The sequence below is a fragment of the Rhincodon typus genome, chromosome 18 (genome assembly GCF_021869965.1).
Source record: "Rhincodon typus isolate 14 chromosome 18, sRhiTyp1.1, whole genome shotgun sequence".
Classification (NCBI taxonomy): domain Eukaryota; kingdom Metazoa; phylum Chordata; class Chondrichthyes; order Orectolobiformes; family Rhincodontidae; genus Rhincodon; species Rhincodon typus.
Window position 1 is genome coordinate 26629050 of NC_063349.1, and position 18499 is coordinate 26647548.

Consider the following 18499-nt stretch of genomic DNA (forward strand, 5'->3'; position numbering starts at 1 on the left):
GAGCTGGGTGTATGTGACTTTAGAATCCTGCCATGCCATGTGTGAAATGCTTAAAAGATAACGTGAAATTACTTTGATGTCAGGATGGATTGCGGCACACTTCTCACACAATTCTGCCAAATGTCTCATACGTCGGTCTGGCTCCTGTAAGATTCCACCCACTTTACACCTATCAGACAGCAAAACACAGCTGCAAAAGTTCATTAATTCAATCAACAATCAGGCTAAGAGAGAGTGGGACTCAGTTTAGCCACCAAGAAAACAAAAAAAATGATGATTGAAAAGAATCAACAAAAAAATGTTTGTTGATACTGTGCAGGACTTTATCTATTTGGATGGTTTGCTTCTTGTCCAAGAAGCCATAGACAAAGAGTTCAGTAGAAGAATAAGTAAACTATCATTACTTTTCAACCAGTGAACAGTGAAAAGTTTTCCATGAAAACAAGCTCAGCTTCCATATGCAAATGTGTTGTCCAATTTTTTTTTATCCATTCATGGTATGTGGGCATCACTGGCTAGGCTAGCATTTATTACCTGTCACTAATTGCCCAGAGGGAATTTAAGAGTCAATCACATTGCTGTAGGTCTGGAGTCACCTGTAGGCCAAACCACATAAGGATGGCAGTTTCCTTCCCTAAAGGGAAAGGATATTAATTAACATTAATGATTTTTCTGACAATTGACAATGGTTTCATGGTCACCATTAGACTTTTAATTCTATATTTTTATTGAATTTAAATTCCACCATCTACCATGGGATTCAAGCTCAGGTCCTCAGAACATTACTTGGGTTTCTGGATGAATTGCCTAGCGATAACACCACTAGGCCATCACCTCCCTTCTAAACATCTGAAAGACAGTCAAGAAAAGAAATTGCATGCTTTTCATACCAGAAATCTTCAAAACCTACTAGTCATCCACTGTTGGGACTTTATACCAAATACTGGAGCAAAAAAAATGCTCAGAGCAGCCTCCAGGTTCATCGATCAGCTTCAACAGACAGCTAAGCTGAGATGTCCATGTCACTGCAGCCTATCTATACAGTTATGCTGTGGGCTTTTAACAGATGTAGAAGGGTGTGACCCAAATGAAATTGTACTAGATTGTCAGTGGAGATTTTCAGCTAGTCAGCAATGTGAGAACATTGCTGTGGATAGAAAAGGATGGAGTGCTTCATCTGCTTCATGCATCTCTAGATGTGGGAAGTAAGTCAAAGTTACTAATATTATCCAGGCAAACATGACAGGCAGGTTGTGCACTGAAAGATCCCACAAACAGCAATGAATCAAATAATCAGTTTTGGTGGCACTGATTGAAAAGGAATTCCTATTTTTCTCTTTGCGTGGTACATCGTGTTCCTCATTCTCCTTTGTGAATGTATTGTTCATGGAATTACTTCAAGATGTCTTTCTTCAGCTACAAAACTTAACAATAGCTTGACTTCAACTGTCTTTTCTTCACCATCAGAACAGGAAATGAAAGGAACACAGAATTTTATTTCTCATTCCTTTGCCATCGCCAATTACTTTTTAGTACCTGACTTTCTGACCTCTCTTTCCTCAATCCTAAATATGAAATCGTATGATCAAATTTGCAGGTACATAAAGAATCAGAGCACAATATTATTTAAGTTTTGTGATCCAATTTTATTTGTATGCTTATGTTGGAAAACATCTGCATTCGGTTGTCAAAGGTTAACTGTTTTAAGAGACCATTAACTTCAAAACTGTCGCCAGCTAACCTAGTACAGAGATTATCAAAAGACGGCAGTTTAGATTGGCAAAAATGACATGGATTTAAAATCTGTCTGAACTTACTGTAATACATCTGTCACCACAGGGAGTGGTGATTCTTCACCCATCAAATCCATTTCGTCAGTAAAGCTGTTGGTCCGTGAAATATCATTTGGGTTGTCTTCAGTAGCACGTTTTCTCACTTTTAAAATAAAAGGCACCAGAGAAAAAAAATATCAAAAATCAATCAAGATAAATACTTACATTCAATATAACTAAGTTACAGAACGTATTTAAGAAAAGTGGTAAGGAAAAGCCAGGCAACTATTGACTGGTGAGCTTGACATCAGTGGTAGGTAAGTTGTCGGATTCTGAGGGACAGGATTTACATGCATTTGGAATGGCAAGGACTGATTAGGGATAGTCAACATGGTTTTACGCATGGGAAATCAGGTCTCACTAACTTGATTGAGTTTTTTTGAAGAAGTGACAAAGAAGACTGATGAAAGCAGAGCAGTAGATGTTGTCTAAATGGACTTCAGCAAGGCTATGGTTCCACATGGTAGGCTGGTTAGCAAGGTGAGATCACATGGATCCAGAGGGAGCTAGTCAATTGGCTACAAAATTGGCTTGAAGGTAGAAGACAGATAGTGGTGGTGGAGGGCTGTTTTTTGGACTGAAGGCCTGTGACCAGCAAGATTCCATGCTGGGTCCACTGTTTTTTGTCATTTATATAAACGATTTGGATGTGAATTTAGGAGGTATGGTTACTAAGTTTGCAAATGACACTAAAATTGGTGGTGTAGTGGACAGAGAAAAAGGTTATCTCAACGGGACCTTGACCCAATGGGCCAATGGGCTGAGGAGTGGCAGATGAAGTTTAATTTAGATAAATGTGAGGTGCTGCATTTTGGTAAGGCAAATCAGGGTAAGATTTACACAGTTAACGGTAGGGCCCTGGGGAGTAGATGAACAAGAGACCTATGGGTGAAGGTGCATAGTTCCTTGAATGTAGAGTTGCAGGTAGACTGACTGGTGAACGTAGCGTTTGGTACGCTTGCCTTCACTGCTAAGTGCATTGGGTATAGGAATTGGGACATCATGTTGCAGATGTACAGGATATTGGTAAGGTCACTTTTAGAAAACTGCGTTCAGTTCTGGTCTTCCTGCTATTGAAAATATGTTGTCAAACTTGAAAGGATGCAGAAAAGATTTACAAGGATGTAGCCTGGTTTGGAGGGTTTGAGCAATGGAGAAAGGCTGAATGGGCTGGGGCCTCTTTTCCCTGGGGCATCAGAAATTGAGAGGTGACCTTATAGAGGTTAATAAAATCATGAGGGACATGGATAGGGTGAATAGACAAGGTCTTTTTTCCCAGGGTAGGGGAGTCCAAAACTAAATGGCAAAAGTTTAAAGTGAGAGGGGAAAGGTTTAAAAGGGACCTGAGGGGTAACTTTTTCACGCAGAGGGTGGTGCATGTATGGAACGAGCTGCCAAAGGAAATGGTGGAGGTGGGTACAGTTACGACATTTAAAAGGCATCTGGGTGAGTACATGAATTGGAAGGGTTTAGAGGGATATGAGCCAAATATTGGCAAATGGGGCTACATCAGTTTAGGATATCTGGTGAGCATGGGACAAGTTCGACTGAAGGGTCTGTTTCTGTGCTGTACAATTTTACAACTCTATAAGCCAATCAGAGTTCAACAGCAAGGACAAGTTTTTTTCTCAAGGTTGTGCATTGCATTATGGCCTGTGCATTGGTTCATCAAAGATGTCCCCTGTTCAATATAAATGCATGCAGATTACAAACTGAAGGAATAATCTAACAATGGTGGTGAAGGGGAACCAAGTTTTAAAAATAATTAACAATATTATAAATAAAAATTCTTATCATGAGATACTAAATTGCAATTGAAAATAATTTCTTCATTTGGAAACAGCTCACAAGAAAGTAAACAGAATATGGAATACAACACATATTTAAAGTTCTATGAGTGATATTACTGCTCTGGAATTATACACAACAGAAATTATTAAACATTGTAGGAGTCTAATCAAAAATAAAACTGTTTGAACTATACACATATGTTCACCTCTTGAACAAAAGGCTATTCTATTCAACAAAAAATGATCTTTTGATAATTATCTTGTACCTGGTGATGAGGGACAGCTTGAGGTACAGATGGTTAAGGAAGACCAGGAAAGCTGTCGACCTGCATGCAAAAAGTCAAAGGCAGAAACCACGAGCAAGGTGTAAAACAAAATAACTAATCTCGATCAAAAAGGGAAGACAAATATGCAGCTGTTAGGAGTGAGACAATATGTCTAATATGGGCCAGGTAAGACATTACAGCTTGTATGTGCCAAGGTTGACAAGAGCTTCACTAGTGGAAAGTTATTTAAAGTGCTAGAATAAGATGAAAGGATATGACTCGAGTCAAGTTGAAGTTATTGGAAAGAAGACTTGTTAATAATTTGATAATCAAGAATATAAAGATTACTTCAAGAGTTAATAGAATTTGTGAATCAATTTTTGTAAAGTCTGCATTATAAAAATTGCATTTAGTAAGTTCTTGGATCTTTGTACATAATAAATCATTTACCAGCACATATTAATCAAGGAACAGACAATGACTGCTTATTATACATGCTTAAGTGAATCGCTTGGTTTGGGAGTTGCACAATGGAAACAAATGCTTAGACTGTCATTGACAAAGCTCATTCTGCATTCAAAGCAGACAGGAAGCGAGACAGATGAGTGTGTGATAACACTGACATTCATTAACAAGTATTACCCCCAAAATAATGCTGCATTTATCTCAAGCCGCTGATTTCAGAAATGAATTATTAATGGAGCATGAAGAAGCCAAACAGATTAGTGAACAATTATATACTGTAACAACAGTAGGCACCAATGATAATATGCAAATGCATAATTGAAATAATGAGAAAGCACTAAAATCAACCATCTGTTTAATTTTCCACACTCCATAAGAGAATTAAATGGAGAAGGAATAAGCATTGATGAGAACTGATGGGGAAAATTATATATGGAGAACAGAGTCGAGACAAAAGCAAAATTAATTCCTCAACAATCACAGTTCAGACTACAGGATTTGAATAGTGATTACTTTAAAGCAGACTTACCAGATTGTCTAAACATCCTTGTAAGACCTGACAAAGCAGAAAAAAGGCAAGCGTGTGAGATTATTTCTGAGCGTCAGTCTCACTATGAACCAGCTGATTCAGTCCTTCTGCTAACAAATATCTACGGCTGAAAGGTTTCAAGAACAATTGAAAAAAACTTCACTGAAAATCACCTCATGCAATGAGTACAAGTCAGCTCAAACAAAAAAAAATTATTATTCATCAAACTTGTCAAAAGTCTTGAGCTAATGCTAAATAGATGAGCACACATTCTAGTTTTACAAAACAATTGGGGTAAACAGAGAAGATAACATTTTTGACAAGTGGTCTATCTTGCTGTTCAAGGTCATAAAATAACAATCTTAATTCTACCGGACTATCAGAAACTGTGAGAGAGGGAAGTATAGGTCACCCAAGAACCGAACCTACTATCATCTTTTTTAACCAGCTGTTCTGATCAAATAGGAGGGATAGCTCCTAGAAAGTGGAGAGATCCTTCCTTAAATACATACATTGGTCTCTAATGATGGCATAGAGATCTGACTGATGTTTTATCCTGAGGCTTGTGAGGAGAAACTGTTATGAGTTTCTGACCAGGTAAAGCTAGTCGGTAGGAGAGTTAGGATGTAAAGGGGCCCAAGTAGGTTTTTTAAACTTCTGTGCTTTCCTTGCGGTAGAAGGAGCTCCTCCCAGTAACTTACATGAACACGAGAGACCTTTCGATTGGTTCACACCAGAGGCACACGTCACCAAACAATCCACTGCCCAATTGGTCCTAGGTCAGTTAGCAACTGGGGGCATATAGATGGGGTCTAGATGATAAAATTGCCCAAGCCTCACACTGGCAGAATTAAGTTTACTGTTTCCTCAATTTTCCACTTACAATTCTCACCTCAAGTTAAAGTCAAGGCTCATGGCTGTCAGGATAAAATAACAGCTCATGTTTTACTTATTGACAAACCATGAAATTGACTAAGCAAACTAAAATAAAGTTACAAAGTTGAAGCAGGCAAGAAGGGTGGAGTACATAATCTGGGGTAACTCTCCAGTGCAGCGTTATCATTTTCTTGAATAAGGACTTGTTTAGGTGGTTCAAGAGAATGTAAAAGATCTTTTTCAATTAGTCAAAGAAAAAGCAGGCATCCCTAACATTTAAAAAATCACATTTTAATCTCCTCTTCATTTTTGTTTCTAATCAACACAACAAATTTGCATGCTCTCATCACTGTTTGCACTCATCAACTAAAAAAAAAACTATTCAATCATATTCTTGAATTCTCTATCAGGTCACACCTTTACTCTCCCAGCTCTGTTGAAAAAGTCTCACTTAATAACCTTGCTGCATGAGCATTCTAAATCACGACCCTGCATAAGATGCTGCTCATGATGAAGATTGCTGTCACCATCCTTGTTACGTGTAGAAAACCACAGGGCCTGGTTGGTTCAGTGTGGTAGAAGAAACCTACTTGTTGATCTAAACCGAACTGACTCTTGTAGTTAACAGGATATAATTTATCACGTTAGCAACTGATTCCAGGTTACACTGATATAAAAATATTGTTACAGATTTTGAGGAGGACCAGATTTTAGGTCTCACTCCTTCAAAATCCTAAGCCATTCTGCCACAAATTCATATGACATCATCATTGTGGGTGGCAACTGAAAACTCCTCAGTATTAATCCTTCCAGAGCCATATAATAAATCTAACTATAACGTTATGTGACTGGTATTATTCTGACCAATCTGTGCTGAAGCTTTTCCACTGTTTTCTAGGGCCTTTCTATAATAGAGTACCCAAAGAAAACTATATACAATAGGAATGATTCCCTCTACTCCTAGAAAGGATACTATGCCTGCTGAAAGGACAGTTTCAGATTCTTTCCCCAATTCTTTACCAGTGTTTCCGATAGGTATGGTTACCTGCTGGAATCACAGGATTGTAGATCACTCCAGTGTTACAATTGTGAACAAAATAAGCACTTAAATTTATTTATTTATTTTTGTTTAGCAGTGTCAGAGCATCACAAAATGCTTTACACCTAATGCCTTGAGAAGATTCACTGCCACGAATCCTTCTTGTTGATATTAGTCTGAGTTACTGACCAAGTGGGGGAACATGTCCTCACAAAGTCTTCGGCAGAAGAGAGATTCAGTCTTGATAGCTAGTTATATTGCATCTGAAATACACGATGTGTTCTTGTGTGACACAAGGTTATGCCTAAGTGTAAGTACAGATTACTGTCACTGAAATAATATGGTACACAATTTTGAGATAACTAATCAACTGGTTAGCTGCTCCCAGGAACAGTCCTTTATATCCTTTTGGGTGGACCTTATTTCATGATGTTACTTAACCTTTTCAGATACTAACTGTCTCATAAAATATCTCCTCCACTACACCTCCCCCACCCCCAAGCTTTTATTCTGTTTATTAAATAACTAATACCATTGTTTCAAATAAATGGTTTCACCACTTTCCCATGCTCTCCTGGAGAATCTGACTTTATGAATGACTGATGACTCAGTTGCGTTGGAAGTCTGCTACTGGGAGATAAAACATTCAGGTCCAATTGATTGATAAACTGTAACTTTGGTCGAATTGTTGATTTCCCAAATGTCCTTTGCAGACGCTTCGATATTACTTTATAAACTTTCCTCTCTCATGGATGATCTTTAGTTTCCTCAACTTGAGGCAGAGAAGATGGATATGTTTCTGAAATAAATGATATTCTTCCTTTTATATTTTAACTAGGTGAACTCACATGTAATCCTTCTATGTATTCTTCTGGTTAGCATTGTTATTTTATCAGGTTCAATTATATACAGGAAAGCTGTTTGGTGCTGCTTCTCATTAACAGCTGAATTGACTGTATCTAGAGTCTACTCCTGGTGGTTGTGGTGTCAAGGATATCCAGCGAGTCGATTTCGAAGATTAATCCGCGGTTGGAAGACAATTGAATAATCTCTCCAAATCTGTGATATAAGTAGTATCTTTTGATCTCTCAACCACAAAGAGTTGTCAGAAACCTATGTAATTATAATATATTTTCTCTTAGATTCAGCAGACATTCTTCTGAGACTTCTTTCTATTGCTAAGTTTAGTTAGGTTGATCACTGGTATTTGACCACTGAGCTGGTTTAGGTTCTTCAACATGCTGTTGAATTTCAAGTGTGAAGCAAGCTTTCCGCTCAGAAGTGAAGTGATAGTTTCAGATCATGTACATATGTTTGACGTAATATTGGTCTCTGGCTTTTAAAACGACTGATATCATTCCTTTGAATTTGAGAAGTGTTATACCTGTGACATGCAGTTTTCTCTCAGATGGTTACATTTTCATTCTTTTCAACAAGGGATTTTGTCTGGTAATATGGTAACATTCACTCCAGTTTGAAATCAGTTGCATGATCATTAATCCGTATATTCCTTTTTCCCCATCAGCAAATCCTCCATGGTACTCTTTTCATCTATTAATCATCAGCAGTAAATTACCCATGTTTCCAATTGAGACCATCAGCATGCATGATCTCTGTGATATCTGAATCATGTGACTTATCTATTAGCCTTCGAATGGTTGATCTGCAACTTCTAAAGAGAGTGTATATCATAGGAAAATATATGCTCCAATGAAGGTATCTACTGCTGCACTTGTATAAGAAATAAATATGTTCACTCAGTCTGCTCTGGGCTTCTTTCATAATCCAGAAGCAATTCTAACTTCTGTTCAGGGACATGCAGATGTTGAATGGGTGACTGTCAGATAGTCCAAAAAGTACCTGGCATTTAGTGCCGGAGGCCCTCAGATCCCGCCAGAGAATCGGTTTTCCATTATGGATACCAGAGAGGGTGATGCTTCCACAAAGGATTGCAGCAAGTGACAGGTCTAGCAGTACTGGAGGGGAAAAAGGAAGAATGGAACCACAGTAAAGATCAGGGATTCAGCAGTGAAGGGAAGGCACAATGTTTTTCTGTGGCCATAGGCTGACTCCAGGATGGTACGTTGTCTCCCTGTTGCTGGATCAAAATGTCACAGACAGCTGCAGGACATTCTTCTAGGAGAGCATTTCAACCAGAAGTCATGGTCAACGTTGGTATCAATAACATCAATAGGAAGGGGGAGCATCCTGGCCGCTGATGTCTACGTCCCATCAATGAATAAATAAAGAAAATCAGAATTTAGGCAGCAATGTAATAAATAAGCAAGCACAACCTCAGATGTAGTAATCTCCAGATTACTTCCATGATCATGCGCCAGTAAATACAGAAATAGAAGGAGGGGACAGTTGAATGCATTGCTGAAAATATGGTGTTGGAGAAAGAGCTTGAACTTTCTGGGCACTTGGACTGGATTTAAGGGAGATGGCACCTGTGCAGAGTGGATGTGTTGCACCTGGACAAAGCCAGGTCGAACTTCCTTGAGAGGGAATTTGCTATTGGCGAAGCTTTATACTAACTCTGCAGTGATGAGAGAATCAGGAGAGAATATTAGACAGCAATGCCAGGATATCCAACAAAATATTGAAAGATCCAGACAGCAGTACATTAGAGAATACCAAATTAATAAGTGGAGTTGAAGTAAGGGTGAAATGAAAATAATCTCAATCAATACTACACTGTGTGCATGTGAATGTATAGAGTGAATTATAATAGTGTAGTGATAATAAATATCTGACTGAAGGAAGGGCGGGAGGGGTGTTAAATATTTCTGCTTATAAGGTGTTCTTGAAAGGGAGAAAATGAGGAAGGGTGGGAGCTTGGTTGGAGAGAACATTGCAGTATTTGGGAAACAGGATGTATTAGAGAGTTCAAGGACAGAAAAGTGCAGAGTGCAATTACATTTCATCAATGTAATCTACTGACCATCTGCTAGTGGGAACAATGTAAAGGAACAAACCTGTCTGGAAAGTACAAGGAGGTGCAAGCAGTTTAAAGCAGTTATAATGGAGGACCTTAATTATCTGAGATAATGGTAGTGTTCAGGACAGAGAAGCGCAAGCATTTTTGGATTGTGTTCAGAAGAACTTTCTACATCAATGTATGTTTAGTCCAACAAGAAAGAAGGCACTGCTAGATTACGTTCTTGGGAACAAGGTGAGCCGAGTAGATCTAGTAAACATGGAGGAACATTTAGGGAACAGTGATTATTGTTGTGTAAGGAAGATCGTGGAAAACATACAATGGACAATCCAGAGTAAGAACTGACTAGGGTAACCAACTTCAATGCGGCAAGAACAGAACTCAGCTGGATAGTCTGAAGACAAAGGCTACCTAGAAAAATTAGCTGAATAATAGGCTACCTTCAAAGAAGAGATGGTTCAGATACGGTCAAGACATGATCCCTTAAACCAGGAAAGATAAGTAAACAAATCCAGAGCTCACTGGATAAAAAAGGCGATAGAAATTAAGATAGAAGAAGGAGCATGCTTATGACAGGTTTCAGTTAGAAACTACAATTCCGAACCAAGCTGATTACAAAATGTTCAAAAGACAACTGAAAAACAAATAAGAGAAGCAAAAAGGAATTATTTTTAAAAAAAACTGGTTGTTAAAATAAAGGAAAAGTCCCAAAATCTTCTACAGACACATAAATAGTAAAGTTTAATTTCCTGTCTCAAGTATCTGTAATCTTAAATCTGTTAGAGGCATAATCGCTTTCTCCACCTCCTCTGTATTTAACTGCGGTTACTTCTATTAATTGAATGATTTATGCTGTTATTTTGATTAATTGAATGATTTATTTGAAAGCTATTGTAGGAAGTTTTTTTTGTAGATGTAGCTGGTTTTGTTGTTTAGTATTGGAAATTGTACAATCACTTCAATTGTAATAAATATGGAGTTTTCTTCAGCAAATTGTTTTAAATCTTTATCATAATTTTAAATATGGGATAATGAGGATGCATTTTTAATAACCATTTTCATTAAGGAGCCTTGCTGTTTTAGTAAAGGCTCTTTTATGTCTGTCTGTCTGTCTATCTTCTTATTTTTCTTTACAGAAATTTCCTCTAAAATCTGTTAAAATTGAAAACTTCTAAATGTTTCAGAATCATCCTCTTTACTCTGTACAAAATAATTTAAATGTTTGAAAATTGTTGAAATGCTTTACATTTTTTCACTAATTAGTTAAATTACACTGCTAGTTTTAATGACTTTCTTAACAAATTTCTTTCCAAGTTTTTTTTGTGTCTTTTACTGATAATTTTAAACGATGATACAAATGCTTATTTACTAAATACAGAAAGTTAAGTTTTCTTGTAACTTCTCAGCCTAGAATTTCTTTCTTAAATGTAAGAATTCTTCTCCATTCTCTAAGGGACTTAATTTATTTTGGCTGTCTGATATCGACTGCTTTTTCTCAGGTGTATGATTCAAATTTTTCCTCCTGCATCTCTGGTAAGACTGCACGATATTCATAAGCTTTTTCAACATTGTTCACTATTTCTAGTTGTTTTAAGCTTCTGGAGACATGTCTAGTACTGTTATCAGTTATGCAGCCTTTTTAAATTGCTGGCTGCTGCATTTGCACAAACTGATCCTGTTGATTTTACAGAAGCTAACAGACTCTGGGTGTTTTTGAGCTGCTCAATATTTAAAGATCCAATCAGCTTCTGTTGGAATATTTTCCTGCTCTTCCTCAGACGGCTGTGGCTTTTTTAGAGCTGGAGGTTGCTTCAGGCCGCACAATCTGGCCAAAACCCACACTGCTGTTCACCATGCTAAATGTTGTGGCGTGTCCACTAGAACCATGTGGTATACTCTGGGTCGACCCACTGCCACCAATCCTTCTTATTAGTATAACTTTAAGTTATTGATACCAAGGAGAGAAGAATGGCCACATGAAATCTTCAGCAGAAGAGTGGCTCAGCCTTGATAAACAGATCAGATTGACTACATTGTAATTAATAACTAGTAACATCTGAGAAACATAGTAGTGCCCTGACAGACAAGTCTATACTAGAGAGTAAGTACACATTAATGATACTAAAACATTCTGGTACACAAATTCTCACCAGAACATTTAAGAACTTTGACTTCATTAGAGAGAAAATTGATGGGGTTGAACCTGAGGATCACCGTACCTCAGGTAAGAGGAGAGTTTGAGATGGAGAGTCCTTCATAGTAACCTCAGCCAATGCAGAAATTGAACCTATGCTGTTGGCATAGAACAGAACACAGAATAGTGTGACAGCTACAGACAAGGTGCAGAGAAAGATCACCTCTAATATATGACAGGTCCATAAAGAAGTCTGATTACAGCAGAGAAGAAGCTGTTCTTGAATCTGTTGAAACATGTTTTCCAACTTGTGAATCTTCTGCCCAATGGAAGAGGGTGGAATAGAGTATGACCGGGGTGGGAGGGTTCTTTGATTATGTTGGCTGCTTTCCCAAGGCAGCGGAAAGTGTAGATAGAGTCAATGGAAGGAAAGCTAGTTTTTGTGATGGACAGGACTGTGTTCCAACTCTCTGTAGTAGTTCATGGTTTCAAGTCCCGTCCCCAGCATACTCCTGACAAATGTCCAAGCTATTGAAAACAAGCTTGGTGAACTTAAAGCTAGACCTTTCAAAGGGAATTGAGAGACTGCTGTGTGCCCTGTTTTACAGACATATTGCTTATTACTGCTTCACATGACTGTGCCTTATAAGCTGCAGGTTTCTCAATCCACCATATGGACGGCACGGCGTCCTCAGGCAAGGCAAGAGCAGAAGGGTCTGCCTCCTGATCAATGTGGTGCTCAGATATGAAGAACTTGGTGAGTTACTACCCCCCGGATCTAGAATATTTCATGGTGAAATACCATCCATACTACCTGCCGCAGAAGTTTTCTTCTGATATTCCAACGGCAATTTACAGCCCACCCTATGTAGAAGTGAAGACCGCACTTGATGAAATAATACACTGCTACAAATATCCTTGAGACGGAATATCCTGAGGCTTTGTTCATCGTAGCCAGTGACTTCAACCAGGCCAACCACAACAGTGTGTTACCAAGATACCGTCTCCTGTCGCTCTGGAAGCAAAAGCACCCTGGACCATTGCTATACAATCAAAGATGTCTACCCCTCCAGCCCCCAATCACACTTTGGTATATCAGACCATAAGGCTGTGCTCATTCTCCCCGCCTGCAAGCAGAAACTGAAGCTTGAAGATCCAGTACAAAAAGTCATACAGTCTGGCCTGAGGTAACAGATAAGCTCCGACATGACTGGTCGATATTCAAGAACTCAGCTGCCAACCTAAATAAACATGTCACAGCCTTTATCAGTAAGTCTTTAGAGGACTGTGTGTCAAAGTAGTTCATCTGAGTGTTCCCCAACTGGAAACCAAGGATGAACCAGAAGATCCACTCCCTACTGAAGTCCAGGCCTGAGGCATTCATGTCGGGTGATACTGACCTACACAGGAAATCTAGCTAACCTCTGCAAAACTATCAGGGACACCAAGAGACAATACCAGACTAAGCTAGAGTCCCAGACTAACTACATGAACACACATTGAATGTGGCAAATCTTACACAACATAACAGGCTACAAAGCTAAGTACAGTAGAGTCATAGGCTTATCCCTCCCTGATCAGCTCAAAGCATCCTATGCTCGTCTTGAACAGAAGGTCAATGAAGTGACATCACCTGCCCCAAAAATCTCAGGTGCACCTGTACCCACAGTCACCACCACAGACATCAGATCGGCCTGCTTAAGGCTGAAACCACGAATGTGACTGGCCCAAATGGAATCCCTGGCCATGCACTCAGATCCTACATGGAACAGCTGGTGGAAGTATTCGCTGATAGCTTTAACCCCTCCTTACCACAATGTGAGGTTCCCACCTGCTTCAAGATCACTATCATCCCTGTGCCAAAGGAAAATCAGGCAACACACCTTAATAACTACAGCCTGGTGGTTCTGACATCCATCATTATGAAGTGCTTTGAGAGGTTAGTAATGGCACACATCAACCCTAGCCTCCCAGATTGCCTTCATCCACTACAATTTCCCTACTGTCACAACAAGTCCACGGCAGACGCCATCTCCCTGGCCTTACACTCATTCTTGGAACATCTGGATAATAAGGACAGTTATGTCAGAGTTCTATTTATTGACTTCAGCTCTGCCTTCAAAACCATAATTCCAACCAAATTCATCTCCAAACTCCAAGACCTAAGACTCTGCTCCCCTCTCTGTAACTGGATCCTCAACTTGCTGACCTGTAGACCACAACCAGAAAGTATAGGTGACAACAAATCCTCCAGAGTAATCCTCAACACTGGTGCCCCGCAAGGTTGTGTACTCAACCCCTTACTATACTCTTTGTACACTCATGACCATGTGGCCAAATTCACTAACTCCATTTACAAATTTGCTGATGACTCCACCATGGTGGGTCAGATGTCAAATAATGTCAAGACACAAAGTACAGGAAAGGGATAGAAAGTTTTGTGGCATGGTTTAAAGACAACAATCTCTCCCTCAATGTTGGCAAAATGAAGAAGCTGGTGATTAACTTCAGGAAGCAGAGTGGAGGACATTCTCCTGTCTGTATCAATGGTGCTGAGGTGGAGATGATTGAGAGCTTCAAGTTTCCAGGAGTAAATATCACTAACAATCTGTCCTGGTCCATCCATGTTGCTGCTACAGTCAAGAAACATACCAACGCCTCTACTTCCTCAGCAGGCTAAGGAAATTTGGATGTCCACACAGCTTGTTATGGCAACTGCGCTGCCCAATATTAATTTTTGTTAATAGTTTCAATGTCACTATTACAGAGCGAAACCTTTTTATTTCCGGATTTTAATACTTGAATACCAATTCAATCAATGCCATGGTGGAATTTGAACTCATGCTCCCAGAGCATTAGGCCTCTGGATTACAAGTTCACTTGTGATTTACCATTACACCATTATCTCCCCTGAACATTGGTGATAGTATCCCTGATCTTCTCCAAAATATTTAAGATATGGAGGGGTATCTAGAACCATGAAGCATAATTTCAGAATAAGGATTCCCCTTTTAAGATGGAGATGTCAGGAGGAATTTCTTCTCTCGGGGTTTGTGAAACCTTGGAATTCTACATCCCAGAGAGCTGTGCAGGCTGGATAATTTAATACAGTCAAAGTGAAGAGAGACAATAAGGGTATAAAGGGTTATGGGAAATAGGCATGGAAGTGGAGTTTATGCTAAGGCCAGATCAGTCAGAACAAAAACTGGAGTTGCTGGAAAAGCTCAGCAGATCTGGCAGCATCTGTGAAGAAAAAATCAGAGTTAATGTTTCGGGTCCAGTGACCCTTCCTCAGAACTGATGGTAGCTGCCATCAGTAGCTTTCCTAGCTACCATTAGTTCTAAGGAAGGGTCACCGGACCCAAAATGCTAACTCTGATTTTTTCTTCACAGATGCTGCCAGACCTGCTGAGCTTCTGCAGCAACTTTGATTTTCATCCTGATTTACAGCATCTGCAATTCTTTCAGTTTTTACCAGTTCAGTAATGATCTTACTGAATGGAAGAGCAGCTCTGGGACAATATAGAGTAGATCTGCTCCTACTTCTTATATTCTTATGAAATGAGTGTACAGTGGGAGAATGGCACCGTAAAAATCATAATGAAATTGCGTGGAAAAGGGACAAATTAGCAATCCTGAGGTTGTCCAGTGACTGAGGTCTGCAAAAGCATATTTTCACCTGAAGATTGATGTGACAGATAGAGTCAATGATGAAGAAGTAACTGCCATTTCCTCCTGTTACTTCACAACTCAATTTCACCCTAGTCGCTCTCAACTTAGTCCCCACATCAGCATTGTAAGTGCAGAAGCATTGAATGCTATTGGCGTCCTCACAATCAACTGCATTGAAAATGCTCTTGGGGCACAGTAGTAGTGTCGCTACCAGTGAGCCAGGAGCTCTAGGTTCAAGTCCCATTTCCTCCAGAGGTGTTGATATTTTCTAATCAGTTCAGAGATGTTATTACACAACTCTGGAGCAAGTGGGACTTGAACCCAGGCCTCCCGTTCCATGGAGGACCATTGTGCCACAAAAGCCCCTCTCCAGTGGTCTGTAATAACATCTTTGAACATCCTCACCTGCACTAAAATGCCCTCCATTCTCTTCAGCCTTTCAACTGTCCCTAATTACACAACAATCCCAGGTGCATTGTCCTAATTGGCCTGTAGTTGTACCAGGATCAAGTTCATATGGTCCAACTATCCATAAAAATCTTGAGCTGGAAGAATTCAGCCCCATGCACAAGTCAGTAGTCAATTCAAATAATAATTTATTCCTGGAGTGACCTGCAGTGGAGAACACAGAGAATTAGTTGATGGTTTACACAATCCCTTTTCTTCAGAATGATAGGGATATTATTCCCGTATGCCCCTTTGGCAACACCAGACTAGAAACATCCTCACAGGAATGTTGAGAAACTCTAATCTTACCATCTGTGCAGACTTGATCCTGGTCATCCTTGGAAAGTTCTGCAGCTTTCTCCGCAAAAGGAGTCAGGGTTTGAATGTCTGCAACTTTGTCACGAATCTTTGAGTGTTTCCAATAATTGTGAGTGGCTTTCCCTTGTAGACAGACAGAATGATCGAGCTTCATTTCAATGGGTGCATGATGACTTAATGAGAATACGTGGCTATAATAGCTCCTGTACTTCCCCAGTTTGTCTTGCAACTGGTGCAACCTTTGCAGAAAAACATACTCAGACCATATGATCCATCTAAGGCTGCACTTAAACTCCTGTACGACATCCCTCCGCCCTTACACTGGTTGATTCCCTTATGTGCACACTTACAGTGACAATGCAGTTTCATTTACCCTTGTGGAGTATAGTAGACCATTCCTTCTGTGATCTCCATCAAGGCTGCTTTCATAGAACGAGAAGGTCCACTGCTGCCATCCTAAGGAAGCAGGACGTCCTGCCTTTCGCAGGTGCTGGAGGCAAGTCCACCGTAAATTATCACTAAAACCTGGAGCCAGTCATTGTCTGCTCCGAGATTTCACTCTGGGAGCAGGCGTTAGTTTTTTGTGGTGGTGAAGTACCAAAAAGGTTCCAAATGCAGCTGTTGTGTCAAAGCTGCCACTCACAATCACTGACGCTGTTAGCTTGCAGGGAATGCCCATCTGGGTGCCATTTAAATGTGTTACCAAGATCTTTGACCTGGTGAGGGAATTGCTGGTGCCTTGACCACCTGCCTGCCCCTACCACAAGATTTACCACACAGCTCAAGCATGTATAGCTAATTCAGTATCAACAGTGTGGAGCTGGAGGAACACAGTAGGTTAGGCAGCATCAGAGGAGCAGCAGAGTTGACGTTTCGGGTCAGGAAACGTCGACTCTCCTGCTCCTCTGATGCTGCCTGGCTTGCTGTGTTCCTCCAGCTCCGCACTATGTTAACTCTGACTCAAGCGTCTGCAGTTCTTACTACCTCTGATGTATAGCTAATTGCTAGCCAGTGCGGGATCAAATGCCCAGGATGGAAGTGTCACTCACTTCCTGTCCCCTTGTTGACAACCTCATTGCTACCAGAAGATTACACCATATAGATCTACATTCCAAAGTCTTTGCAATGTTTGTACTCTTCATTTGCTTTACAAAATTCAGTGAGAGGAGTCCCAAAAGCAATCTCCGTAGCATGCAAAGATATTATTGCAAAACAGGGACACCTCTTAAAGGATCCAATCAAGATAAGCAAGACCTGTCTTGCTAGTGCTCATTTAAAACGAGAATACACTGGCTCTGGGGAAGAAAATAATTTTGTGTGTCTTCCATATAGCTACTGATCTGTATAGTTAGCTCTCAAACCTTCTGTGCAAGTCACAAATCATGTGAGATACAAAATGGGCAGGGAGTCTAAACCTTCAGTCTGTTTCAGAAGCTAATTTTATTTAAGGATAGTGGGAACTGCCGATGCTGGAGAATCTGAGATAACAAGGTGTAGAGCTGGATGAACACAGCAGGCCAAGCAGCATCAGAGGAGCAGGAAAGCTGACGTTTCGGGTCTGGACCCTTCCTCTGAACCCTTCTCTTCATTTAACATGGTTGATAATATGCCAGTCAAGAGGGCTGCTTTGTCCTGGATTGTGTTGAGCTCATTTAGCATTCTTGAAGCCACAGTCATCCAGGCAAGTAAAAAATTCTATCACATTCCTGATTAGAGTCTTGCAGATGAAGAGAAGGGTCCAGGAGAAGGGTCCAGACCCGAAACGTCAGCTTTCCTGCTTCTCTGATGCTGCTTGGCCTGCTGTGTTCATCCAGCTCTACACCTTGTTATCTTTAATTTTATTTAAGTTGTTTTCATAAACAAAGTGGATATTGGGGGTCAAAACTGGTTGGTAAATTCTGATTGTACACATTATTTTCATGGTGTGTGAACATCATTGGCAGGGTCAGCATTTGTTGTCCATCTTTAAATGCCCTTCAGAAGGTGGTTGCAAACCACTTTCTTGAAACATTGTAGTCCATCTGCTATGTACATACTTATTGATGTAAGGAACAGAGTTCGATGATTTTGATCCACTGACTGAAGGAATGGGTTTGTTGTATATAGCTTGGACAGAAACTTGCAGGTGATGGTGCTTCTATTCATCTGCTGCCCTTTTCCTCCTAGACGACAGAGGTCACAGGTCTGGGA

General features: G+C 40.0%; 1 protein-coding gene across 1 annotated transcript in view; it reads right to left on the bottom strand.

Moving 5' to 3' along the window:
- Window positions 1-18499, bottom strand: part of kcnq1.2 (potassium voltage-gated channel, KQT-like subfamily, member 1.2) — a 337327-nt gene that overhangs the window by 193159 nt on the left and 125669 nt on the right. Inside the window, exons 12-14 of the mRNA XM_048607651.1 lie at window positions 4883-4909; window positions 3889-3948; window positions 1818-1935 (exon numbers count right to left, since the gene is read on the bottom strand). Of these exons, the coding sequence (XP_048463608.1) occupies window positions 1818-1935; window positions 3889-3948; window positions 4883-4909 (205 nt within the window). The remainder of the gene's footprint in view (window positions 1-1817; window positions 1936-3888; window positions 3949-4882; window positions 4910-18499) is intronic.